The sequence below is a fragment of the Pituophis catenifer genome, unplaced genomic scaffold (genome assembly GCF_029215685.1).
Source record: "Pituophis catenifer annectens isolate HBS135680 unplaced genomic scaffold, rPitCat1.0.hap2 SCAF_6, whole genome shotgun sequence".
NCBI lineage: Eukaryota > Metazoa > Chordata > Lepidosauria > Squamata > Colubridae > Pituophis > Pituophis catenifer.
Genome location: NW_027256886.1, coordinates 23,355,097 through 23,381,929, shown reverse-complemented (window position 1 = coordinate 23,381,929; position 26,833 = coordinate 23,355,097). Strand labels below are relative to the sequence as shown.

The following is a 26,833-nucleotide window of genomic DNA, read 5'->3' as shown; positions in this document are numbered from 1 at the left end:
CCCTCACTTCCATCTCAGCATTCCATTGCCAACAGGATTTCAGAAAGTATGAAACTTCAATAGCTGAGCATTCTTGACTGAAGGGAAAAATGTCTATTATAATTCTATACATATCAGAATTATTATTTGTTAATCAGAAATTAAGTCTGATTCTAGATTTGTAAGATTGATGCCTCATGCTCTATTGAATTATAGTATCCTGCCATTCAGAAAATCTCAGTACCTGCATCTCAATATATCTTGAGTCAGACTTTTTCTTTCTCAGTTCTTCTTTAAATTGTTCATCTAAGTCACTATCGGGCATATTTTCTTGTAAGAGATAATCTGAATCTTGAACCAGAAATGATTTTTCCAGTGCTGGCCTTTTCTTTTCAGGAGCCTTCTCCACAACAGGATTTTCCACCACAGGCTTTGTTTTAGTAGGAACCTCATTTGTATACCTGGAAAGGAATAATTGCAAGTATTCCTACTGTGAAAAAGTGCATGTTATTGAAATGTATATTTAATCATAAAAGTCTGATCTATAACTATTTGCTCATCTACAATTAAGTAGGTGCTATTAATTTCAATGAATCTTGCAGAATCGGATTTTAACTGTACTTTGTTTTCACCTGTATTAATCTGGTATTGTCCTTCTGCTTAAATCACAGGACTGTCTTAAATAAGCTGCAGCCTAAAACTTTAATTATATGTGTAAGGTATAATAACATCTGGCTCCTGTGCACTTATCTCTCTGATCTCAGTGGGCTGTTGAGTAGTTAATACAAATACAAAAACAATATATTGTCAATGGAGACAAATTCAGAGAAAGTGTTGGGAATGGTATTTAGAATATGACAGTAAAGGACATTCATCATCATCATAAGCAATCAAACTTCAGCATGTTAGTTATTCACAGGACTAGAGTTATCATATAATTTAAAGTAATTCATTTTGAAAAGACAATTTAATATGTTAATACGTTCATTCATAAATACCAAAAGTTCACTTAATTTCTCTGTCTGATAATGCTTATGGACAATGTCTCAAACTAAAAAGGTCTGTTATATGCTTCACAACAGCAAATAAACAAGTGTGTGTGTTTATCTGTGTGTGTGCAGTCTTCATTTAGCGACTGCCTTGCTTACCGATCATTTGCAATTATGACAGCGATGAAAAACTAAGTGTATGACCATTCCTCACATTTACAACCTTCACAGGTCTGTAGAGCAAAGGAATGGTGAAGTTCATAAGCAGTTACAGTTTTATTTAGCATTCACTTTGCTTCAAAAACAGAGTTACCAGTTCCAGTTGTGGTTGTTAAACAAGGATTACCTATATGTATACTACATTACATACACTTCATTCCACTCCTCCCCCCCCCCCATGCAGATTCAACTAGAACTGGTTTCAGGTAGCATGGACAATGGAAAGCAGAGAAGACAGAAATATTGCCAGAGGATAGGAGAAATATTGGTCAAGACTTTGACTACAAAATGATCAATCTGTGGCATATAGTGGATCAAACATTAATCAGCCAGCATAAAGGAAAGAAGATTTGTTAAGAATAAATCATGCCCAAAAACTCAAATCTTCATTTTTGATAAAATGATCTATTTACTTGACCAATGGTGTGAAGGACTTAGTGGATCCTGCCTATAATAAAATATTTGACTCAATGTCCTACAAGAAATTAATAGTATTTGACTGAGCCAAAAATATTACTTCATTTTGGCACTGCATTTTAGGAAGCTTAATGACAGACTGGAGATGTCACAGGAGAGCAACCAAGATGATAAAAGGCTGGAAGGAAAAGATTAAAAGGAACAGTTGGAGGCATCGGCTATGCTTAGTCTGGAAAGAGAATATGACAGCTGTGTTCAAGTATTTGGAGGGCTGTCATGGAAAAGACGGGCAGTTCCATTTAGATTTAATGCAGAAGACAGGTAAGAAACAAAGGTATAAATGACAAGAAAGTAGGTTTGATCATACATCAGGGTGGGAGAAAAACACTAACAGTGAGAACTATTTAATACTAGAACATACTGTCTTAGGTGATGGTCCACTCTCCTTTCACTGGAGTTATTTAACTGAACCCAGAAAGGCCACTTGTTGGGGATAGTAGTAAACTGATACACCAGGAAGGGGATTGAACCAGATGATCTCAAAACTTATATTTTTAAACTGCAGTCAGGACATGAAATCAGATCAGACTGTACTACTTATTTTACCATTCTTAAGCTGTCCTTGCTTGGCTTCTAATTCCTACTGAAAAATAAAGTAACTTTGTCTAAAACAAAAAAGATTGAATGTTCTTATTACCCTTCTTCATCAGACCACCAAGACATAGCTTCTTGCTCTTTTTCATTTTTGTTCTGGACAGTATTCAGTAGTTGTACAATCTGTTCTTCTCTGCGCTCATCCATATGTACCACAGCTCTCTGTGTAAATAAAATGTATCTTATTAAACATGTAACACGCAGTATTTAATATTATTTCGGATTTAACTGTCTCACTTACCAATGTTATCCAAAGTGTCAATAGGATGTGGCTAGAGGATGTCAAAGTGGACAGAGGATGTGGCAGAGAGAGTGAAAAGAAACAGGACCATTCTTATAAGTATCTTTGTTCCTCTATAAATCATTACATTATGTGCTCCCAAATTCAGATGGGCAATGACAGTGAGCAGGAAAAGAAGAATTTCTAATTACTAATGTGGAAGAGAATAGCAGAACCTCTAAAAGGCCAATGAAAAGTTTTCAGGTTCTGAGGTGGACTTAGATAAGAAAGACATAACATGTGCGAACTGCTAGGAACTGCTATAGCAATTAGTTCATACAATTACTTACATTTTGTAAGATGTACCCTGTTTCTCTGAAAATAAGACATCCCCTGATAATAAAACCAATCCGGCTCTTGAGTGCATACGCTAAAATAAGCCTCCCCCTGAAAATAAGCCCTCCTCAAAAATATTTAAATGCAGAGCTGGAAATCAGGTAAGATGGTAAGAGGAGGCCCATCTTGCTCCACGCACCCCAAAATAATAAGACCTCCCTGAAAATAAGGCCAAGAGCTTATTTCAGGGTTCAAAAGAAATATAAGACAGGGTCTTATTTTCAGGGAAACACGGTATGCTAGAAGTGTCTGAGTGGCATACTAAAAACAATGCAATTGTATAACAATGTGACAAATACCACAGATTAACAAAGACATCAAACAAAAAGGAGTTGAAGAGTTAATTCCACATGATGAATGAACCACAAACTAAAACTGCATGACAATATCATCATACAAGCACATTTGTTTTACTATGTTCAACTTGATACGGTGCACAAAGAAGGATCTCCTAAAAGAGAGATTTAAATTACGAGGCGCAATGACAATAAAGTAAACTAAAGTAAAAGGAGAGAATAATCCAATTTATCAAAGAGCTGGGATAGAGAGGTTCAAAGGTAATAATTGAAGTTTCTTTTGCTTAGGAAAAATGACAAATAATGAACTCCTACCTCTGTCTGCCTGTCTGTCTTATCTATCTATCTACACACACACAACTATGTTAGTCTAGGATTCTAATAAACTTGTGCTCTAATAATCACAAAAATGTTATTTGATGTAGGTATTCCACTATTCATGAAAACAGATAAGAGTTTTTTTTCCCCTTCCGTTTTCAAAGAATATGAGAACCTCAAAGCCCAGAGATAAATTGAAGAGTCCCCCACGTTCAAGGCATACTTCACCGTCGTTTCTACAGCAGCAATTCCCTGCCCCTCAGCCGAACTCCTCGCCGTACTTCCAAGGCTCCGCAGTCTACCGAGAGAAACGGCCTTGATTGAGGCGAAGGCCTATATATCCCGCATCGCAAACTGAGGAGAACTGAGCTCTTCCGCTCCTTCTCTTCTTTTTCCATCACCCACCTGCTGCCTCTCGGCCTCTTTGCTTCTCTCGCCTTGTCTCCGTGCGTACCATAAGCCAATCTCGCGGCCCTTCAGGTGAGGAGGAGGTCGGCCGCGGTTGGCGCCCCCTCTGCCGCCGCCGGCGCCCCCTCCGCCACCGCTGGAAGAAGAAGAAGAAGAGGACGACGACTGTGAAGCGCGGGGCCCGTCCCTGCGGCCCCAAGCCCGGCGGTTCTCATAGCTCATCGTAAAGCCGTGTCACACAAGCGCGGTTCGTAAGACCCTCTTCTCAGTCGGCGGACGCGATGACCTCCGGAAACAGAACCGGCCACCGATTCAAGCCGGTCTGACACAGGATTGTTAACTTCCGTTCGGAAAGCGAAGGCTGGCGCGCAGGCGCAAACGCCGCTAAGTGGGCGTGAAAACAACAGCGTTTCTGAACCTCCGGAACGTTAAGATGCGTGGACTTCAGTTCCCAGAATTCCCCAGCCCAGCGCGTCTTTAGAATTTAGAACGCGACTGCATTATCCGCGATGCTAGAGGCATTGCTGCCCTCGAGCGGCGGTCGGAGTTGCCCAGCAACGGTGTGGTGGAGGGGGGGGGCGGGGCGGTTGTTCACCAAAAGAGTGTTCTTTGTGTGTTTGAATGTTTTGTGACCAATTTTCAACTTAACAGCGAAAGGTGTTTTTGGACTCCAGCCTCACCCAGAGTGGTGCATTGTAGTTATAATCGCAACCTTTTATTAAGTGGTCATTCTCACCGGTTTAACAAGCGGCAGCATTTTGCCAAATTATTCAGGGCTGTGGGGTCGATGTGAGACTACCAGGAAATCGCAGCGATGCATCCTAGACGCGAATCGAAGGGGGAAAGCTTTGGTATGCACCTCCATAGGAAAAAGGGATGAAGGCTTGCAGATATCATTTTGGGTTTCATCGGCTTTTTGTAAGTGATTATAAATCAGCATTCTGCCAATTGGAAAGTCTAACAGTCGAATTTGAGCAGCCCACAATATATTTTCAACATGCAATAAGGTTGTGCAGTCTTTCAGGTCCCGTTTTAAATTATACTTCAGTTATACTTCCGTAGTTTATAAAATCCTGGTCTGCAACTTTTCGAAATAGACAATCTTAACCCAGGATTATGTGACAATTACATAAGAGTTGCACAGTCACTGCTCCTAGTAGACAGCAGTCTCAAATGGCAGGCCATGATGTAATTGCTGCAATTTAATAGGTGTAGTAGTTCATACTAAACCTATCATTCTAGTCAAGTCAGTGGATAAAGAAGGTTCAGTGGAAGTAGATATAAATCAAGGCAAACTCTTATTTATGAAAATTACATTGTAATGCCTATGCTAATACAATTAGACTTATTTCCACTTCACGTACCGTGTAGTGATTTTGAATTTTGATTAGCAGAACCAAGAAAAAGATGTCTGCTGATTACAGTCAAGCATATGTGCAGAATCTTAACCATCTTACATTTTTCAGTGTCTGATGTAAACATGTTCACTCAGATATTGATTTTCTGACAGAAGGATATGAAAGGTATGAATAAAGTAGTCAGGCATGTATGTGCAAATGTATGTGGATGACACTTTGAAGCAGCTGTTCTCAAATATTAAACCAGTTGTCCCAAAGGTGCTTTTTTTAAGAGGCAACTGGACTTTCTTGTTTTTCTTTGAACACGTAGCTTCTTGGATGAGAAGCGAAACATCTTCAAAGAAAAACAAGAAAGTCCAGTTGCTTCTTGAAAAAGCATCTTTGAGTCAACCATGACGTGGATGACTGAGAATCTCCATAGACATTTGGTTATGCACTTTATTAAAACAGTTGTTATAAAACTGAAATAAGATAAAAATAATGTGAGGGAATGCGAAACTGGCATTCATCCCTTCAGACACAGAGCTCAGAATGCTTTACTATTAGAAATGTGGCTTTGGATAAGGTGCTGATTTTCATTTGTTTGTCCTTTCGAGTCAGTGTTGACTTCTGGTACTATTCCTGTAGTTTTCTTGGCAAGTGGTTTTCCATCCCCGCCTTCTGAGGGCTGAGAGAGAATGACTGATCCAAAGTCATCCAGCTACTTTGTGCTAAAGTGGGACTAGAAGTCATAATCTCCCTGTTTCTAGCTTGGTACCTTAACCACTACACCAAACTGGTTCACTGGGTGTCCAGTAAATATTTAGTGAACCATAGTGAGAAAAACAGTAGATTCTGTAGTTGATTTTTCAATTACACCAAATAAGAATAAATCAACATAATAATTGGTTAAGATAATTTATTTCCATATAATACATTTTATTTTGAGTCTGCAGCTGTAATAAATTTCACTTTGAGTCTGCATCTGTACTGAACGTAATTACTAATTTATTGTTAACTGTCAAATATTCTGAAACTAACTTATGATGTACAAGACGTTTGGAAAAGATGAGTATTCAAGCAGATATTTTCATTACAGTTCTGTATAATACTAAAATCAGAAGCCTGAGCATTTTCTGAAATAATTACTGAACATTTTCAGCTTTAATGGCAATTAATGTACCTTTTGCTATGGGACATGATGAGCACTATTAATTCTGCTTGTGTTAAGTGCTGTTTCTTGTCTTCTTCTAATTCATATTTCAGAATTTATTTTCCTACCATTTTGTGTACCTACTTCTCTATTGCTGACAGATGTGGTAGAGTCCCCAATTCCCCAAAGGAAATTAAGGATCAGGATAATAACAGGTATCAGAAAAAAAAGTCAAAGGTCCCTGCAGTACTATTCAGCAGTCTAGAATATGTTACCCTTAAATTATTTATTTATTAATTCAATTTCTATAGCTGCCCAACTCAGCCAGGTGATTCTGGGCAACTAATGTTTATTATGTTTATGCCTGCTACTAAAATAGCAATAACAATAAAGATTTTTAGGAACTACATCTAGAACAAGTTTTTTGAAGGATCTTTGCAGATCTAATCTTCACACAATATAAACATATTTAAAAGGATATAATAATTTAGAAATTGACGTGAGGACTTAAAATATTTTATATACTTTCTATTAATTCTTACCCACAGAATTTTATTTTTTAATAAAATTCTGTCTTGTATTTTTAATCTTACTTGTTTTTCTGCTGCTGCTTCCTGTTAACTTCCCACAAAAATCCATGTTAAATAGAGAAAATTGGAAGAACTTAAAATTCTGACTTATCCAGATTAAAGTCATATTTTGCTTCTTGCAGTTTCTCATCATGCTGTTTACCAGTTTTTCTTTTCACAGCACCCATCAGCCTCATTTAGGAATGGGAAATTACAGTTTTGCAAATAATAACCATGAACAGGAATAGTCTAGTTTTTGCTCTGCTGTTTGCTATGACTGTATTAAATTATTTCAGTTATCTAAGCTTTTTTCATGGGGGAAACAATGCAGAACAACTTAAAAAAAAATTCTTACCACCTGAACTCATTCATTTCCAATAGGATTTGGGGATTCATCTCCACATTCTGATTTTCCAGTATAAAATTGTTATGGGTGCAGAAAATCAAAAAAAGTCTTTTGTATGTATAAGATCCACAGATACATATATGTTCTCATAAAAGGTTCTTGCCAGGTTTACACAAACCATTAAAGGGATGTTTTATTATACTTCAAACTAAACACCCCTTGAACTTCCCTTGAAATGTAAAATGGTTCCCACAGCAGAATTCACTTCTAAGACTGGACACTTCTACGTTTTTCTCAGTAAATAACTGCATGTGAGGCTCTCAGATTGATACTGAGTCTGAGGAAACATTTGGGATTGTTGCTAATGTTTCACCCTTGCTGCTGTACATTAAGAGCACTGTCTGACCTGCTGAATTCTATTGCTGGGGTGGTTTAGGAAAGCCTATCCTTGGGGCTTCCATTTATTGCCAGATGATCTCAGGAGTCTATGGCTTTCAGGTCAGCCATAAACCTATCCAAGGTTACTGAAGGTCAACAAGAACCAGAGGGTCACACTTCAGATCTGGATTTTGTCTCAGGACATTTGCAAATCAGGACATTTTTTGTAGGGACATATATTATCATTTTATGTGAGATAGATTTGGAAGTGTTCATATGACCAGTAGATGGGGCATTCTACAAGAAGATCAATGTAAGCCTCTGGAAAAATTTAAAGGGTACTTCCACACCACCACCATTTCCATCCCAATAATTGAATGAAATGGCTTGACACTGATCTGTGATTATTTGATTATTTATTAAATTAATATACTGCTAAATGTTGTGACTCATAGTGATTTACAGAGATAAAACACAACAGAGCTATAAAACAACATATATTAAAACCAGAATAAATAACAGAATAACAATTAAAACAATATCCATTTCAAATCTCATAACCAAAGGCGCCTACCTTTATTAAATGACACTACCTCTCAAAGGTCATGCAGAATAGCTCAATTTTAACTACTGAAAAAATTCAAGCTGGTACCACTCTACTCTCCATTGTTAAGGGTATTCCTTAAGTTTGGTGTCTTCATACAAAATACCACCTCGAGTCCTGATCTGACCTCTCATATACTAATTGTCAACACATCCAGCTGGGATAAGCGTAATGGAAGGATTCTGTATCGAGAACATGATCCTTCAATTATCTAGGTGCAAAGCTATGTTGGTAAAACTTGTTCCTGGGAGCCTATCGGCAGCCAGCATAATGGCTGCAATACATGTGTCACATGGTTGAAGTGGCTTTTACTCATCAGCATATGAGTAACTGCATTCTGTACCAATTGCAATTCTAGGCTAGTATTCAAAGATTGCCCCACATGGAGCACAGTTCATTAATCATTCCTAGTCGTAACAAGGGCATGAGTTACCATTACTTGGTCATTCCACATAGGTCCACTTGGTATGGCCTTCACCTATTCTTACAAGAGCCACTTGGTAGACACCTGTATTGTAGACCAATGGCTCCCAACCTTTTGAGCACCAGGGACCAGTTCTGTGGAGAAGGTTTTTCCATAGACCAGAGAGGGCATGGTTTCATGTTCTGCCTGTATCCCACAGATGGGGCTTCGTTTGTTTGTGTAGTTCCTGGCATGCCGTGGATTGATACCAGTCCATGGGCCAGGGGTTGGGGATCCCGGTTGTAGAGTGTTACCTCAAGGATAGTGCCACTCTCTGATTTATAATGAGCAAAGAATCAGATAATATTTAGAAAATGGCAACTGCTTATTTTTAAGGTAAAAGCTTTGCCTCATTCAGGCCATAACTTCTACAATAGGTCAAGAATTCTGTGACATCTCTGGCCTACAAGGGGCAGTGATGCATGGTTGAGTATTCATCAACCCCCTGATGATATCTCACCCTGAACTGAACCTTTCCCAGCAGGGCCATGTAGATATTAAATGTAACAAGAAAAATGCCTTGCACAAATCTACAAAGCAAGATTTGTTAAACTAGACTTGTCTTCCCTCCCCCTACCCACAGTTCCACCTATTGGATTCATTCTCTGAGAAAGGAGCAGAGTCAGTGATGGGTTTCAAAAATTTTTACTATTAGTTCTGAGGGTGTGGCTTCGTGGGCATGGCATGGCTTCATGGCATGGCTTGGTGGGCATGGCAGGGGAAGGATACAACAAAATCCCCATTCCCACCCCACTCCAGGGGAAGGATACTGTAAAATCTCCATTCCATCCCCAATCCAGGGGAAGGCTACTGCAAAATCCCCATTTCCTCCCAATCAGCTGGGACTTGGGAGGCAGAGAATAAATAGGAGCGGGGCCAGTCAGAATTTTTACTACCGGTTCTCCGAACTACTTAAAATTTCTGCTACTGGTTCTCTAGCAGTAGCACTTAGATTTATATACTGCTTCACAGTGCCTTCTCTAAGCAGTTTACAGAGTCAGCCTATTGCCTATTGCCCCCAACAATCTGGGTCCTCATATGAGCTGTAAACTATAGAGAACAGAGTACATGCCAAAGAGCATATACACAAGCTGAAATGAATCCTAGCTAACTGCAAGTCCCCATTCTATACCATTTCATTCCTGCCATAAGGAGTCAAGTTTCTGGTAAATTTGAGTGACTAAGATCACAAAAAGTGCAAATGTATCACAGTGGCCACGAAGTGGCTTCTCTATTTTTCTTTAGTGTGATTCAACTGCTGTAAAGAGGCCCACCAGATAGCACTAGACAATAATGTCAAGAGTGTTAACATTTCACTGTCTTTACCCAATAGGGTAGGCTCAAACATGAGTTTGTCTTATGTTTCATCATGTTTACAGTTTGTCAACTTCCTCTAATGTTCCCAGCATTGTTTCTGCCACTATATCTCTTAGAGTTCCCCATTAAACCAAGAAATACATCAGAATCCAATAGTAGAAGGAATCAATAAAATCAAGCATCTGATCAGTATCTGCTAGGATACTGGAAAATCCATAAAAATTCTCTGGATTCATAATATTGTATAGGGTGGACCATGCTAATCAATCCGTTCACCTTCCAGAGGTCCATGATAGTAAATGTTGTCCAAACTAGGGGATGATTTCACCATGGTCAAAGCCTCAGATTTGAATTATATTTTTGTCTTTATCAAGATAATTCCCACAAAGACATGTGGGAATTTTTTATTAAAATCTGCTTTAACCTCAAATGTTGGATTGCATTCATAGTGACATAGCAGCTATAGGAATGAAATTAAATTTCAATAGCAATGTTCATTTTCTTAAAACTCTTTTAATTAGGGACACTGCGGTTGCTGATTATTCAGAAAAGGCTGTTAGTAATAATATGAAACCTCATTTTGAAAGTACAATGACACATTGGAATGGGTCTAAGGCAGCAAACCATGAAATGTAGTGCCTGAATTTGAAATGCAATTGAATTTTAGGCATGTTATGATTATGTGGTTGTTAGTTTGCATTCAATACTTTTTGCAAAAGCGAATTATGTATTTGAAGGTAAAACAGTATTGTCGTTATTAGTAATATTAATATTTAATATTTGCATTCTTCCATTAATTTAGGATTATGTATTCATGGCATTTGTGTTGGCTCAGCTGGGTTGAAAAATGTATCCAGCTCTGGCTTAACTGCATATGTAATTTATGTAGAAGTAGAAAAAGGAACAAGATGATATGATGAGGATGAGGATGATCCGCAAATGTTGGCATATACAGATACAGGTAAAGATCATCTCTCTTCTGGTGCTGCATCTGTGACCAATCCCATTAAAAAGTGTTGTATCTTATGTCAAGTGTGAAGAAAATTCTTTTTATAATGGCTTATTCACACTTATTAACAAGAGTTTGGTTACACACAGTTCCTTCTTACAGTCTTGCAAAGTAGACAAGACTCACATAAGTACTAAGATGAGTGTGTTAAGAACGGATGGATAAGACATTGCTAAATAGGGTTGAAAATGAAAATTGAAAAATGTGACTTACTCATTTATTCTTTGCCCTCAGAGCATTGTCAAACATAAGAAATGGTATGGCAAGAAAACAAAAAGCTTTACAGCCACTTATCACTGCAGTAATACTATGTTCACTATATTCATTAGTCTACTAAATGCTATGAATCCTTGGAAACAATCCATTAGCACAACAACACAAGCTATTAGAGACATTGGAGTAATTTACACTTAGGAATTAATGACTGATTTAGAAGACTAATAGACATATTTTTGAAATATTCTTCAAAGCAAGAACCAAACAATTTAATCTAATAGATACTGTGAATATTTTTAAACTGGTGCTAGTTTTAAGTTTTAATTATAATGTTCCTGTTATATATGTTATATATGTATTTTGTTGTCAACTGCCTTGAGGGCCTACTTAATGTTTTTAAACTAATACTCCATATTATACTGGGATGCAAGCTACACACAACTCTCAGTTAATGCATTTGTGCTCTGATCCTTAACATGTATCTACATGGAAGGAAACCCCATTAAATTAGATTGAATACACTATCATTCACACTGTTTTGGTTTGACGTACACTTTTTCCTTTTTTTTTTCTCCAAAGCTGAGCAGATAGATACAGGATCATTTCAACACACATTATTTGTTAAAATATTTGTGAGAATGCTGCATCTACTGCTTAATCATTAAATACAATAGGCTATCATTTCAAAGAGCAGATGCAGCAATGACAGAGCTGTGTGTGCTGTCAAGCGTAACCTGAATTCCCTAAAGTAGATTAATGGCCATAGTTGAGCCAGACGTCAAGTCCTATTGCCAGCATTGAAGTCAGTCCAATTACCTTCTACACATGGAAATAATAAAAGCAAAGAAGTCATTGAAATAGAAAAGAGAGAAGAATCATGTTGCTCAGTGCCTCAGGCAACCATTTTTTTTTTAAAATGAAGCTTTGTCAGATAGTTTCACAGGTAAACACCTGGAATAATAGATTTGCTGCCCTTTGCTGACAATGAAGATGGATTCAGAGCAACCCAGGAATATTATTATTATTAGCATATGGCATTGTTACATTAGCCAAGAGACCACAATGCAGAGTAGTAGTTTGGCTGCCAATTATCAGCTCTGATGTAGGGCACGCTCGCATGCTTCCCAAGCTACATCACAGGAAGGCAACCTGATTTCGCACAAGAAAAAAAAGACAAGCTGCTCTTCCTGCAGTGTCATACAAAGCCACCTCCCTTCCCTGGAGCTGCCTTGCCAATGGGCATTGCAACCAGGAAGGTTCAGAGCTGGGAGGAATTTGACTGCCTGTACGGAGCACCAACTCATCTGCCCACTGAAATGGTATCTATTTATCTGCTCGCATAGAACATGCTTTTGAACTGCTAGGTGGACAGGGGTTGAGGTGAGTGACAGGAGCTTACCCTGCCACGCAGTGCTAGGACTTGAACTGCAGGGAACATTTCCTGTGTCATTAAACCACTGGGCTACTGCACTTCCTAGCAAGGACTGATGTTCTAAATTATAGTCCAATTAAATAGAAATTGAGATATGAAAGGACACGGAGAAGAAAATGTTTTGAACAGTGAACTTCCCAAATTTCAATGTGAAGTAAAATGTATTACTCAGTAGCCTAAAATTACTGCTGTTCAATGTCTGTATTTTTTTGTTCAATCCCACATGCAGTTTGGTTGGATCACATTTCTTTCAAATCACCTTCAAAAAGATCTCTTTGACAACCATCTTTCTGCCCAGAAATGTCAAATACTATGTTCTGAAGCTTATTAAAGGTCAGAGGGATGGAAAAAATCAGAGAAGAAAAGGATGGAATAACTCATTAGAGATTTAAAAGGATTTAAAATTTTAAATCCATCTGGTTTTCTAAAAATGATAAGCAATTCACTATTTCTAATGTTCTCTAATAAACAAACAATAGGAAGGGATAATTAAATGTTAATATAATGCAAATAACTCTTAATGGATAAATGATATTCAATTATTTCAAAATTTTATTGAAATGAAACAGAATCCAGTTGGCCACTGAACAGAATGCCATCTATAGCCTGGGTGAACAGTGCTTTTTTCACAACAGTACATTACCTTACAATAGGTTGAGTCCTGAACTGGTTTTACCTAAGGCAAGATAAATGCACAACTACCAATAACAAGTTCTTGGAAGTATGGTGAAGTTTCTGTGTATAGTCATTATAGTCTCAAGAAATTAATAGAAAATAGGACATTTCAGTCTGCAAAAATTCAATTTAGCCCATTCTTTAAAATTGTCAAAATGCTCTCCACATTTGTGGTTTGCAGTTTCAATGACTTCAAAACACACCATGACAGGAGTTCCGAATCAATAATTTGAACAGTTCAAAATGCCCTAATTGAAAAATTCTCTTTGAAGTTGATAAAAATCAAGAAAAGCTGAAAAGATAAATGAATCATCTTAACTAACAGACTGATGACTTCAATGCAGATTAAAAATAGAACTGGTAAACAAGAGCAGTTAACTATCAGTATCTCTCCTATCAAAATCACAAGAATATGGATAGTTTAAGAATGACTTAATCAGCAATTCCCTGTATGTGTATGATGGCTCCTTTGAAATCTATGCACTGTTGATCCTTGTGGAAATAGGTCACTTGAAGGAACTCCCAAGTTTTCAGTAAAGCATCAAAATGTGTCCATCTAAATTTAATTAAATTCAAACCTTATTGTAATAGCTATATTTTAATATATATATATATATATATATATATATATATATATATATATATATATATATATATATATATATATATATATATATATAAATCAGAATATAACTTTTTGGCAGTGGTGAAATCCAAATTTTTTTACTACCGATTCTGTGGGCGTGGCTTGGTGGGCGTGGGGAAGGGGAAGGATACTGCAAAATCTCCATTCCCACCCCACTCCAGGGGAAGGATAGTGCAAAACCCCCATTGTCTCTCCACTCCTGGGGGAAAGATATTGCAAAATCTCCAATCCCATCCCACTCGGGGGCCAGCCAGAGGTGGTATTTGCTGGTTCTCTGCAACTGGTTCTCCGAACTGCTCAAAATTTCCACTACTGGTTCTCCAGAAGCTGTCAGAACCTGCTGGATTTCACCCCTGCTTTTTGGACATAGCAAGCTGTTGAGAACGTCTCTGGATTTCACACTATTTTCATACAGTGCAAGAAAGATGAAGAGTTATTTTCCTATAATGAATTTTGGAACAATATTGCCCCCAGTTTATTGACGTTTCTGCTTGGAGCCACACTTCTTTCTCACTTTCAAGACTGATGTGAGATTTGAAAAACTACCATTGCTTATATGCTTATTGATTTAAAGGAGGCATATGATAAAGTGAACAGGCTTGGATTACGAAATATTTTGCAGAGATATGGAGTTGACTATAGGCTGTTGAATATGGTAAAAGTGTTATATGATGGAAGTAAAGAACGAGTGACAAAAAAGTTAAGTGTTTGACAAATGTTTCAACATTGAGAAGGGAATAAAACCAGGGCATGTGATGATCTCATAGTTGTGTAATATATTGATGGTTAAATATATGCTTGTGTTCATTAGAGGTAAGTTGCTTATGGATTTCAGCATGTGTGCACTTTTGTACGTACACAATGCAATGTTTGCAGAAAACCTGAATGGTATAAAATGGTGTTGGATTATATGATGCAATTAGAAGAATGAATCTGAAAATGAATACATCAAACACAAAATTAGTTGTTTTCCACAGATAAAATGATTGATTGAAAGATGGCCAGTCACATATAAATCACTAAAAAGGAGAGCAAAATAAAGTCATGTTCTTGGGTAGAATGTTTATTAAAGATGAAAAATGGATTGTAAAATCAATTATTTCTTGGTTACTTACATTGTGGCAACTTTTGTAATAATTCTACTGGAGCTCAATTTGTGTCTCAGCAAATACTGGGATAAAACTCTCAGTGCTAAAGCAAGCAACAAGACTTTAAAGTTTTTGCAGCACAGAGCAATTATTTCAAAATATGAGAGACATATTTCAGTTTTAGGAAATTAAAAACTGAATATAAGAATTAAAAAGTGCAGGTAATTTTGTGTATCTTTGTACAAACACACACAGCATTTGTGTGTGCGTAATAATACTCCAATGGAAAATAGCTTTTGACCACCTCCACTTTTATATCCACATGGAGTTAGGCCAGTATTAAAAATTAAAACAAATGGTAGAAGTATTAAATTAGGAAAACTCTATCTCTTTCTTTCCTTCCTTCCTTCCTTCCTTCCTTCCTTCCTTCCTTCCTTCCTTCCTTCCTTCTTTCTTTCTTTCTTTCTTTCTTTCTTTCTTTCTTTCTTTCTTTCTTTCTTTCTTTCTTTCTTTCTTTCTGTGTCTGTCTGTGGGTCTGACTGTCCTATTCCAGTTAGAAGTGGTTTCAATATTTCAAATCATGCATAGGTTGTGTAAATCCAATGGAAAGGGAGGGAAAATATTTTTGTGATTCTAGCTATGACACCCAACTGTCAGAATGAGAGATGGAGCTGGTTTCTTTATATTACTTCTCTCTCATTGGCTTGAAACTAATCAAGGAGAGAAACAACTTAGAACTAAGGAGAAATTTCCTGACAGTTAGAATAAATAATCAGTGGAAGAACTTGCCTCCAGAAGTTGTGAGTGCTCCAACACTGGAAGTTTTTAAGATGTGGGATAGCCATTTGTCTGAAGTGGTGTAGGGTTTCCTGCCTAAGCAGGGGGTTGGCCTAGAAGACCTCCAAGGTCCCTTCCATCTCTGTTATTCTAGTCTAAACTGAATAGGAGAAAAAGTATTATGAGCTCTCCAGATTCAACCTAGCCCTAACCACATTCTGATGAAAGCAGTATATAGCATTCTGTATATTCATAGCTTTCATAGCAGATCTAGTTCCTGATGGTGCTAGTTGCTTACAATGGTTTTCCTATTTTGTCCATGACATCCATAATGTTTGTTGGTCATTAATCACTACTCCAAGAGGGTAATAAGATCATTGGGTTAAAATGACCAAAATGTTCTTTCTGTAAACAAGTAGCCATTTTGCATTAATCTCTACACTTAACATTGTTCACAAATGGCCACTCACGGCTATTGTTATGTTGGCTAAATACACTGAAAGATGATAGCTATTTCCTTTCTAGTGAAAGGAATAGCCTGAATAGTGCTGCACCTGGTGGAGCTGGTCTGGGTTTGGAAACCAAGCAGAGTCAGGTCTGGTTAGTAATTGGATATCATACCATTAAAGAATGCCAGAGCTGTAGGCTAGGTGGGAAGTCGAAACCATCTTTATCCTTTTATCAAAAATATTACAATGTAATCATAAGGTTGAGGCTAAATTCATTTTGCCTCCCTTCTCAAATTCCATAAAAGCTAGAAATCCATTTTCTTTTTAATGAAGACTGAGGGCCCGAGGTAACTCATGGTCCCCCTGAGATTGTTGGCTGGGAGGCTGCAATCCTTTAACCTCAATTTTTAATCCAGGATTCACAGCCTCCCTTACGTATCCCTCAAAGGCCTCACTTTTGGCTCCACTGCTAGTGCGGCAAAACTGGCATTAAGAGTAGAGATTTAAGTTACCTCATCAAGCAAACTTCCAACAGTAATTCTTCAGAAGGCAGAGAGGGAAATCTGCCCTTTCCTGATACCCTATTCCTAAGGAATATAGCAATACTGCTTAAAACAGCTTTTGGACAAAGGATGTAATTAATGCATTCTGTTATGAATGCATTAATGTTATTCAATTGTTTCCTCAAATGCCATGAATAAATGGTTCAGGGTCCAAGCAAACTTAAAAAATGAGGGTACAAATTATTCACAGTCCCTTTTTTCTATGTTTTAATTGCCAAGCCCATCTTCTTCTCTTTTCCTGTATGCTTTGTTTAACATTTGTATTTCTTCTTGATAACCCTCTTTTTCCAAGTGCTGTTTTTTACTATTCTGCCTGTGAGCTTCGACAGTGTCAGGAATGGAGATGTTCAGATCACTGTTGGGATTGCTTGATGGTATGAAGAGTGAATAAGACGCTGTTTCTCCTAAATCACATGAGACAAATCTATTTTCTTTCCGAGAATAACGTAAAGATGGAGAGCGGACCTGGGCAGACGATTGGCTAATATTACTAATGATGGAAACAGTGTCCATGGCTTCTTCATTGTCACAAATTTCAAGCACCTCTAAGTGAATCTTCACATTGGTGTCAGTAAATGTGGTTGGAGAATCCTCGGGATTTGGTTCATGGCCCACACTCTTGGAGCGATACACTTCAATTTTCTTGGATGTGGGAGTGATTTTTTGTCCTTCTGAGCTTACCTCATATGTAGATAAAGAAAGGGTTTTTCCTGTGGGAGCTTGGAGAGACACAGTTCCTTGAAATGCACACAGAGGAATAGCTAAGGCACCGCCTGAACGCTGAAATGAGAAAAATGGTTATTATTTAATGTTGCTTCCACAAGCAAAAAACAGTTGTCAACAATCCAGTTACATCTCATTATTTTCACTGCTGTGTGTTGAGAATACCTTTTAAAGGACTTAGATGTCATCGATGGTATAAAAATATTCGCTTCTTTATTCACAGTTCTTATTCTGAATGTATTGACTCCTTCTGTTTCCTACACAATTGCACAAAACTCACTATTCTTTTTACTTTTTAACCATTTTTGTCCTTGCAGGTATCAGCACCTGTCCAATGTTTTCTAAGTTTGGAAGCTAAGCAGAATTAGCCCTGGTTAATACTTGAAGAGAAGATCTCCAGAGAATATCAGAGCTATATGTTGGTATCTTGAAAACAATGTGAAGTTACCAGAGATTCATAATTGAATAATTATCTTCCTGGACAAAGAACTTCTACCCATTAATCTCGTTTGCTCATTTGGGATGTATCAAATAATAATTATTAATCAGTGAGTTGATTATGTTGATAAATTGATTGGGTTAGAGTGTATAATTTTATAAACTAAAGGCAAAAAAAATATAACATGTAAATGAACTGGGCCAAATAGCCACTACAGCCAGATATTCCTCAATTTACAACCAATTGTGCAATAGCAATAGCACTTAGACTTATATACCGCTTCACAGTGCTTTATAGCCCTCTCTATAAGTGGTTTACAGAGTCAGCATATTGCCCCCAACAATCTGGGTCCTCATTTTACCAACCTTGAGAAGGATGGAAGGCTGAGTCAACCTTGAGCCGGTGAGATTCGAACTGCTAGCAGCTGGCAGTCAGCAGAAGTAGCCTGCAGTATTGCATTCTTTTACTTCTGTATTCCAGCAATAAATGGAGCAATAAATGCCCCAGGTTTGCTTAACATTTGCTTAATGACTGTTGCAAAAACGTAATTTTTAATCTGGTCATGCAAATTCAATTCAAACCTTTATTGTCAGAATATAACATGTATACAATGAGATTGGCTGAGCCTCCCTTCGTGCACCCCCACAACCCAATACAACTCACAGTGAAAGACAGTAAAAGAAAAATCTCTAACCCAGTGAATCCTACTAACAAGCACACAATCCTACTGCACCATGTGAACTTATTGCACATTGCGCGGCCCTGCAAGTCAATCGTACTGTGTTGTTGTAAAGTTATTTTCCATTCAGAAGCGTGATGTTTGACTTATGATCATAATGACTTATGACTATAATTTTGGGTTTGAATTAATTTTGGTCGCAAATCGACGACTACCTGTATCTCTACAGTAGAAAAATATATAAAATATATTTGTAATAGAAAAAACATATGAAAGATGAATTCCTTTTCATTTTCTTTTTTCATTACCCAGGTTGTTGAAAGTGCAGAAAGTTTTATTATTTCTAAAAATAGGAAGACAGAGAATCAACTTTAAGAGATCAAGGCGACAATCTGATACACACTTTTCTGGAAAGAGAAACTCCTCAATCTACTCCTGAATACACACAAGCTTAACTTACAGAAGATATGAATATCAAGAAAAAAATAGCCAGATTTCCATACTACAGGGAATTAACAAATTGTGCTTTTTTTTCAAAAGAAAAATCTTGTACTTTTTTCTGAGTGCCTTAATTATGATGACCTGTACCACCAATACATGGATCTATTTTGTCTTTCTGGTCAGTGTAGAAAAACATGTCAAGCGAAAATGTGTGTAAAGTCTGAAAAGTATATCTAGTTTCACCAATGAAATCAGTAATCCAAATGGTGAAGAAATTATGAATGTTATTGAGCTGTGGTGGTTGCAGCCTACTACCAGGGCGTGGCCTGTTTGAAACCAGGCCATGGGAGAAAGGCGCAAGCGTGCGTGCATGAAGCTGCACTTGTGCAAGCAGCAGGCAAGCATGTACACACATGCAAAGTGCCCTCCGCTTGCGTGAGTGGAGCTTTGCGCCCGGACAAATGGAGCTGTGCACACGTGTGCATCAGTGGTGGGTTGCCCCTGGTTTGCACCGGTTCTATAGAACCGGTAATAAAACCAGTGAGAGGCTTCGCCCACCGACCCTGATGTCATCTTCTGCTTGTGCATGGTCCCGTTGCGAACCGGTAGTAAAGGTAAGTAGAACCCACCCCTGGTGTGCATCTGCCACTCACATGCCTCCCCTGCGCTGGGCCAGGCTGGGCCGGGCCGCCAAGCTGGAAAGTTTGTGGATTGCTGGGCTAGGAAACAATCCGATAAGTGAGGGAGGAGCTCCCGATGGATTAACAGTCAGAGAACGAAATGTAGGAAGTATCTGCCCTAATTAATCAGGTGGTTAAAAGGAGTGGTGGGCAGTTGGACCTTCAGACTTGCAAGATTCTGTTAATGTAACCTTACAGTAAAGTAGAATTAGCTCATTTAATCATGTTTCCTGTCTGGTTTGCAAAGGTGGGCTGACAGTTCCTAATTATGGAATTGTGTGCAAGACCATAATTAGGCAACAACTACCAGATATATTTGGGAGATCTATTTTTTTCTCTCTTTCTGTTGTTAACCATGTCCTTTCATTGCTCTTCCTTTCTACCTTTCTGCTCTCTCCTTGGAACACAAAGCAAGGAAGCAGGGAGGGAGGGAGAGAGGTAAGAGAAGAAAGAAAGGGAGGGGGGAAAGAGAGCGAGAAAGAAAGATGTTGCTTTCATTACTCTGAAAAACTTTATGAGCAATCGTGTAATGAAAACATCCATGAAAAACAATGACAATGTCTATGTGGAACAATTTAATTTAAAGAACATATTTCATTTTCCCTGGTGGTGAGTTATAGTCTTCATTCAACTTTTCTTTCCACATATTTCTCCACACGGACCTACTGCAGTGCCGCTCAGCAAGTGGAAAAAGGACTTGGAAAGAATAGAGGATGAATGGATAGATGGGAGATTGGACATACTGTACATTAATTCATTCACAAGCCAACCATTTTCCACTCTTGCAATCTATATACAATCACAAGCTCACATTCCTGTATCATAGCTAGAAAATGGGACTAGGTAGCAAATCACACAGAAGGAAGGATGGAATTGTACAGTTGAAAGCCAATTCAAGTTTCATAGGAACCTACCACAGACCTGGGTTTAATTCTATTCAGCCACTACTTGGAAGGAAAACTTTGGCCTGAGTGAGAGAAACACTATCAAACACCAAAGTGATTTTTCTTCAGGTTACAAGTCTGAAGACCTACATTGATTTGTTCCTGATGAAAATGCTGAAAATGTCCAAATGAATCCTTGGAAAAATATTTACAACTTTGTTCTAGCAATACTGTTTGTTTCTATGTTTCTTCTCACTTGTCTCTCCCATAAATCAGGTCCTCACTATTTTCTTGTTTGACTGTTTCAAAAGGATATAACATTGACTGAAATATACATAGTATCATTACTTCTGTCTTTAGAGGTTTTTAAAATATATAGTAAAAAGTACTCTTTTTTCTGGAGAGCTGCCTAGATCTCCGTGATGAATGGCAAGCTATAAATATCCTGAATGCAACATTTTAGAAATGGAGACAGACAGCTTTGGAGTGATGTGCACTAGGCATTAGTCCATAAAGTAGCTACAGTAGGGCAAATGGGTGGGACAAAAACGAAGGTAAAATTTGATGGAATGTATTTGATGTTTAAATGAGTTAAAATTATATCAAATAACTCATGTGGCGTTAAGTTCTTTCTCCTTATCAGGAAAGGATGGAGACAACCAAGGGGAGAGAATTAGTTGGACAGCTAGTAGCTATTGTAAGAAAGAATTAGAGGAACAACATTCTCTGAACATTCTCTGTTCAGAAACGAAAGAATGGTTTTGTTTTAGTTTGCTGAAGAGAAGTTCAGGTAATTCAATAGTTAATTTCTCATAGAAAGATATTCCCAGAGGAGAAGAAGGATCTGTTGAGCTGGCATCAGAAGTGGAATTTTAAATTACAAGAGGAAACCTAGAAAGAAGAACAAGGAGTGGAGATAGAAACGGAATAGAAGAGATACAGCATCTGGCAACTAAGATGGACCTAAACAGCAGTGACTGTTATAGATTGATGAGTTTAATAAAGAGTGGAGACGGCTGTTAATCCTAAATGTGACTAGACAGCGCTATACTGCTGAATCTTTGTTTTGTTTCCAGGATATTGGTTCAAAGTGAATGAAGCCGCCTAAAACAGATCTGGCCATGAGCCAGAAAAATGTATCAAACAAAGAGGGGGAAGCTTTAACCATTAATTACCAATGAGAGAAATATTGGGTTTATTTTTCATAAATTGTTGATGAAAGAACATATTTGTACATAATTTCTATTTTGTATGTTCAAGTAACTTTTTTGAGGAAGGGGGGGTACATTTGAGTGAACTGCTCTGTTGCACAATTCTTTGCATCCCAAAAGTGCTTTTTAAAAGGCTATTGGATTTTCTTGGTTTCTTTTTTTTTCCATTGAAAATGTTTCACTTGTCATTCGAGAAGCTTCTTCAGTTACTGAAGAGTAAAAGAGTGATATTGCAGCACCAAGGAGATATCTCTCAGATATCTTAGTTGACCCCCAGATAGAAAAAAGACTAGGAATGTCACACGATCGAGAGGGAGGCATGGAGGAATGTGTCAGGAAAGTTAAGAAGAGCAGGGTTACCCAGTACAGTCACATTAAAAAAATTACAATTTCATGGCAACACTTACAGCCCCTGATCTAGAGGAAAGGATAAATTTTTGAAAGACATATCATATATGGAAATTAGTTGTGGGAGAAAGACATTATTCCACAAGCAAAATAAACAGAAAATGGACGTTTATTGTTCTTTTTTAATAAGACAGTGCAAAGGTAATTTGATTTGATGACACTTTGCTGAAGTCACCCCTCTATCAAAATGAGGCCTAGCTCTGAAACTGTGGATCCAATTGGAAGTTTTCAAAGCATTTTGTTTGGAATGTTAACTTTTCTGCTGCTTTTGGTATTGTAACAAGTATATGCAAGTTTGCAAGGCCAATTTCTTATGTGGGAAACACAGAGAAAGGCAGTTGATTGTTGTGGCAGACTCTCAGTCTTATGAGTAGCTGGCCAGTGAATTTTACTTTAATAGACAGCCTTGAAAAACTATTTGAGGGCTGGACATTTTTTGTTTGTTTGTTTCTGCTTATATTTTCTCACTTCACTTGTTAACATTTGCTTGCTGTGCAGCTTAATCTGCTGGGAAATGGGGGGAGAGGGAGAGGAAAATGGAATAATTGAGCAGTTATTTGGTGGGGTTCTGCTTGCTTATGTCTTCTTAAGTGTGACCATACATTCCTCCAAGTCTGTTTATTATTCAGATGTTATTTGTGTCTGAGCTAATTTTTTGTTTATCTTAGTATGTCTGTCCAGTCTGAGTTCTTTCAGTTCCTCATTCGTCTTCATTCTTCTCACTCCCACATCTCATGTTTGATTCCCTTTCTAATTCCTCTGTTGTCATCTACTTGTACATCTCTGTCTTGAATAAATGGGCCCAAGGCATGTGTGAGGTTAGGTTACTGTATACTGAATTAGAATTAGCTGTGTTCCCATTTCTTTTTCCTATGTAGTTGTCCAACTCTAGTCTAATCAATGCAGAACGCAATGGAAATATTATCTCCTGTGATTTCAGCACCATCCTTTTAATGTAGGCCAAGCATGCATTGGTATTTTTTAGCACCTGTTCTAATGGGGCAGCTGCAACATCCACTATAGTTACCTAATGTGGACATTTCATTTCCAACATTGCAATGTAAAATAGTTATTTTAATGCCCCCAAAGGGGGCATTATATTACATAACTGGGGAGTCCCAATCTGACCAACAATCAGTAGAAAATCATATTACTGTTGCTGCTGCCTATCACTTTTAAATATAAGAGGAGAGATATTCTATGAAAACTCTCAATATCAAAAGATATTCTGTGGAATATGGCACAACTGGACAAGAAAAGAACAGCTACAAGTACATGGGAGTGTGTTCTGCTTAAGTGCGTCAAAGTGGAAGCCATTTCTTGGAGCCCTGAGAACTGAGGCTGTAGGTTTCTTTTTTCAGGGTGAATGGCCTTCATTCATTCATATAAGAAAATTAATTATTGTAACTGAAGAGCAGATAATCTTGACAAGATAAAAACTGCCATTGTTAAAAAAAAAAAAAACACCAAGTAACAGTGCCACTCATAGAGAGTCTGTTCTTCAATTGCTTCAGGCAGGAAGCCCAGCTACACAAGCTTAATTCTTTATTACCACCTTAAGGACATGGTAGAAAATTGTGGCAGCAAGAACAACAGCTTCCCTTTCTCTGTGTTTCTGTCTCTCTAACACAGAGAATGCAAATCCATACATATCAGACATGATTCTCCATTCTTGAATAAAAGCACGGGAAGAAACTCTCGAAATAATTTGGTAGGTAATATAATAAACATGGATTTTGACCTTTCCATAATTCAAAGGAACAAAAACTATAATTGTATTTTTAGATTAAAAAAAAGCATACATCCCTCCCCCCCTTCTTTTGTCTCTCCCCTGTATTAAAGGGTTAGTATTTCAGACATGCATCCAGCTTAATTACTGATTTCTCTAAAGAGCCCAAAATATATGTGGAGCTTATTCAGAATTGGAAGAAATATTTCAAGCTATCCCAAATTGTATTGCAGTAGTGATCAAGCAAAACAGTAGCAATCTGTTTATATTTATATCTCGAGGCACATTCATGTTAAAATAGAAATCAGATGCCAGAGAAACATGCCAAGAAAACTAAATTTACCTCCTATGACATTTGCATGATTTGTATCTTTTTTTCCTACAGAATTATTAGCTTATTCTTAGTGTATTATATTGGCCTTAAAATTGCTTCTAATGTACCGACTGTTCAGTTTTTAAAACAGCACATAATAGGGGGAACTAAGGAAACTATCCTGGGAAATAATAAACTTCATTTTAAGAACGTAATGTATATAATTAAGGCTGAAATATGACAATTATTCTAGGAGAAGTTGAAGTTGATGAAATTTTAATTTTTATGTAGTGCTTAAACTATATTACTTGAACATCCTGGTTCAAAATCCAGGTAATATGGGAATCTATTCAGAGAGTCACGTCTCACCATGCAAGTATAAACTGGAATGGCTGAAAGTGTAATATAGCATATTAAGATAGAATAAAAAGTAATTCACTACAGTTTCCTGGTCTGTCCCTTGGCCCAAAATAATATTTTCTTACATTTGTTGGAATTCATTATGACGTTTATTGTTTCATCAATGTATAAAATACAAAGAAAAATAAAAATAGGAAATTAAGGGAAGGCAAAAGAGAGGGGGAAAGAAAATATGAGGCATAAGGGAAGGAAAAAAGGTGTTGACTTCTGACTCTTTTTAGCACAATACAAGATAACAACATTCCATCTTTTTTCTTACATTTGTTGAAAGTCTAAAGAAGGCTGTATTGTGTGTGTGTGTGTGTGTGTGTGTGTATGTACAGGTAGTCCTCAATTTACAATAGATCATTTAGTGAACTATTCAAAGTTACAATAACACTCAAAAAAGTGACTTATGACCATATTTCACACTTATGACCTTTGTAGTATCCCCAAGGTGATGTGATCAAAATTCAGATGCTTGGCAACTGGTTCATACTTAATGATCATCGTTATGTCCCAAAGTTGTGTGATCACTTTTTGCAACCTTTTGATAAGCAAAATCAGTGGTGAAGCCAGATTCACTTAACAGATGGATTACTAACTTATCAACTGCAGTGATTCACTTACCAACTGTGGCAAGAAAGGTCGTAAAATGGGGCAAAATTCACTTAATAAATGTCTTACTTAACAACAGAAATTTTGGGCCCAGTAGTAGACATAAGTCGAGGACTACCTGTATGAATGTATGTATGTATGTATGTGTGTATCTATCTATCTATCTATCTATCTATCTATCTATCTATCTATCTATCTATCTATCTCACTGGTGCGTTTCAAAAATTGTTACTACTGGTTCTGTGGGTGTGGTTTGGTGGGTGTGGCATGGCTTGGTGGACATGGCTTGGTGGGCGGTGGCAGGGGAAGGATACCGTAAAATCTCCATTCCCACCCCACTCCAGGGGAAAGTTACTGCAAAATCCCCATTTCCTCCCGATCAGCTGGGACTTGGGAAGCAGAGAATAGATGGGGGCGGGCCAGTCAGAATTTTTACTACCAGTTCTCCAAACTACTCAAAATTTCCGCTACCGGTTCTCCAGAACTGGTCAAAACCTGCTGAAGCCCACCTCTGATCGATCGATCTATCTATCTATCTATCTATCTATCTATCTATCTATCTATCTATCTCTCTCCCTCCCTCTCTCTCTCTCTCTGTGTGTGTGTGTGTGTGTGTGTGTGTGTGTGTGTCTTTGTGTGTCTTTGTGTCTGTGTAGAACTCACTCTACATGCATCCCTAAGAAAATACAACATTCGGTTCATTTTGTTTCCATCAACTTTGTGAATATCTGAATGAGTTTTATTTGTATAAGAAGCCCACTGAAATGTCAGTTGTTGGCTGATGAGCTTGTAGGTGAAGAAAAAAATGGGCAGAACTTTTTCAAGCACTGTATAAATGCTTCAAAGTCCTGACAAGGCAAGAGAATAAGGACTGAGAATCAGTCAGTTTTATTTATCCTTACTTCATTTTTTCCAATCAATCAAGACTTTTCTTTCTTTGCTTGCTTTTGCTCATTTGAAGGCAGGTTCAATTTGATTGGGAGGTTTTCATCTTTTAAGGACATTATTAAAAACTAGTATGAGTTTGGAGATTTCTTCAGTAAATGCATTTTTGTTGGCAGTTTTCCCATTTTCAATATCTTTCTCTAATGTAATATGCTTTTCTCTATTATTTTCCCACATATGCATTTTTAGCAGATTTTGCTCTAATACATCTATGAGTATTATTTGTTTTTTAAAAAATAGCAAACAGCATTGTTAACCTTTGGAGAGTTAAGATATTCTGAGAACTGGTTGTTAACTTTCTGAGCAGTTTGGGCAATTGGCTGTTGGAAGAAATCATTGGGGCAGAGAACTGGTTGTTAAATTAGTTGAATCCCACCACTGGTCTAAATCATACAAAAATATATTTGTGACTAATCCATCTGGCAACATAATCTATTATTTTAGAT

General features: G+C 37.5%; 2 protein-coding genes across 2 annotated transcripts in view; both read right to left on the bottom strand.

Annotated features, from left to right (window-relative positions):
- Positions 1 to 4,163, bottom strand: part of DHX36 (DEAH-box helicase 36) — a 36,026-nt gene extending 31,863 nt beyond the window's left edge. Inside the window, exons 1-3 of the mRNA XM_070946458.1 lie at positions 3,894 to 4,163; positions 2,302 to 2,420; positions 224 to 440 (exon numbers count right to left, since the gene is read on the bottom strand). Of these exons, the coding sequence (XP_070802559.1) occupies positions 224 to 440; positions 2,302 to 2,420; positions 3,894 to 4,118 (561 nt within the window). The 5' untranslated portion in view covers positions 4,119 to 4,163. The remainder of the gene's footprint in view (positions 1 to 223; positions 441 to 2,301; positions 2,421 to 3,893) is intronic.
- A 12,962-nt stretch (positions 4,164 to 17,125) lies between these two features.
- The window catches only part of GPR149 (G protein-coupled receptor 149), a 34,058-nt gene continuing 24,350 nt past the window's right edge, over positions 17,126 to 26,833 (bottom strand). Inside the window, exon 4 of the mRNA XM_070946210.1 lies at positions 17,126 to 17,698. Within this exon, the coding sequence (XP_070802311.1) occupies positions 17,126 to 17,698 (573 nt within the window). The remainder of the gene's footprint in view (positions 17,699 to 26,833) is intronic.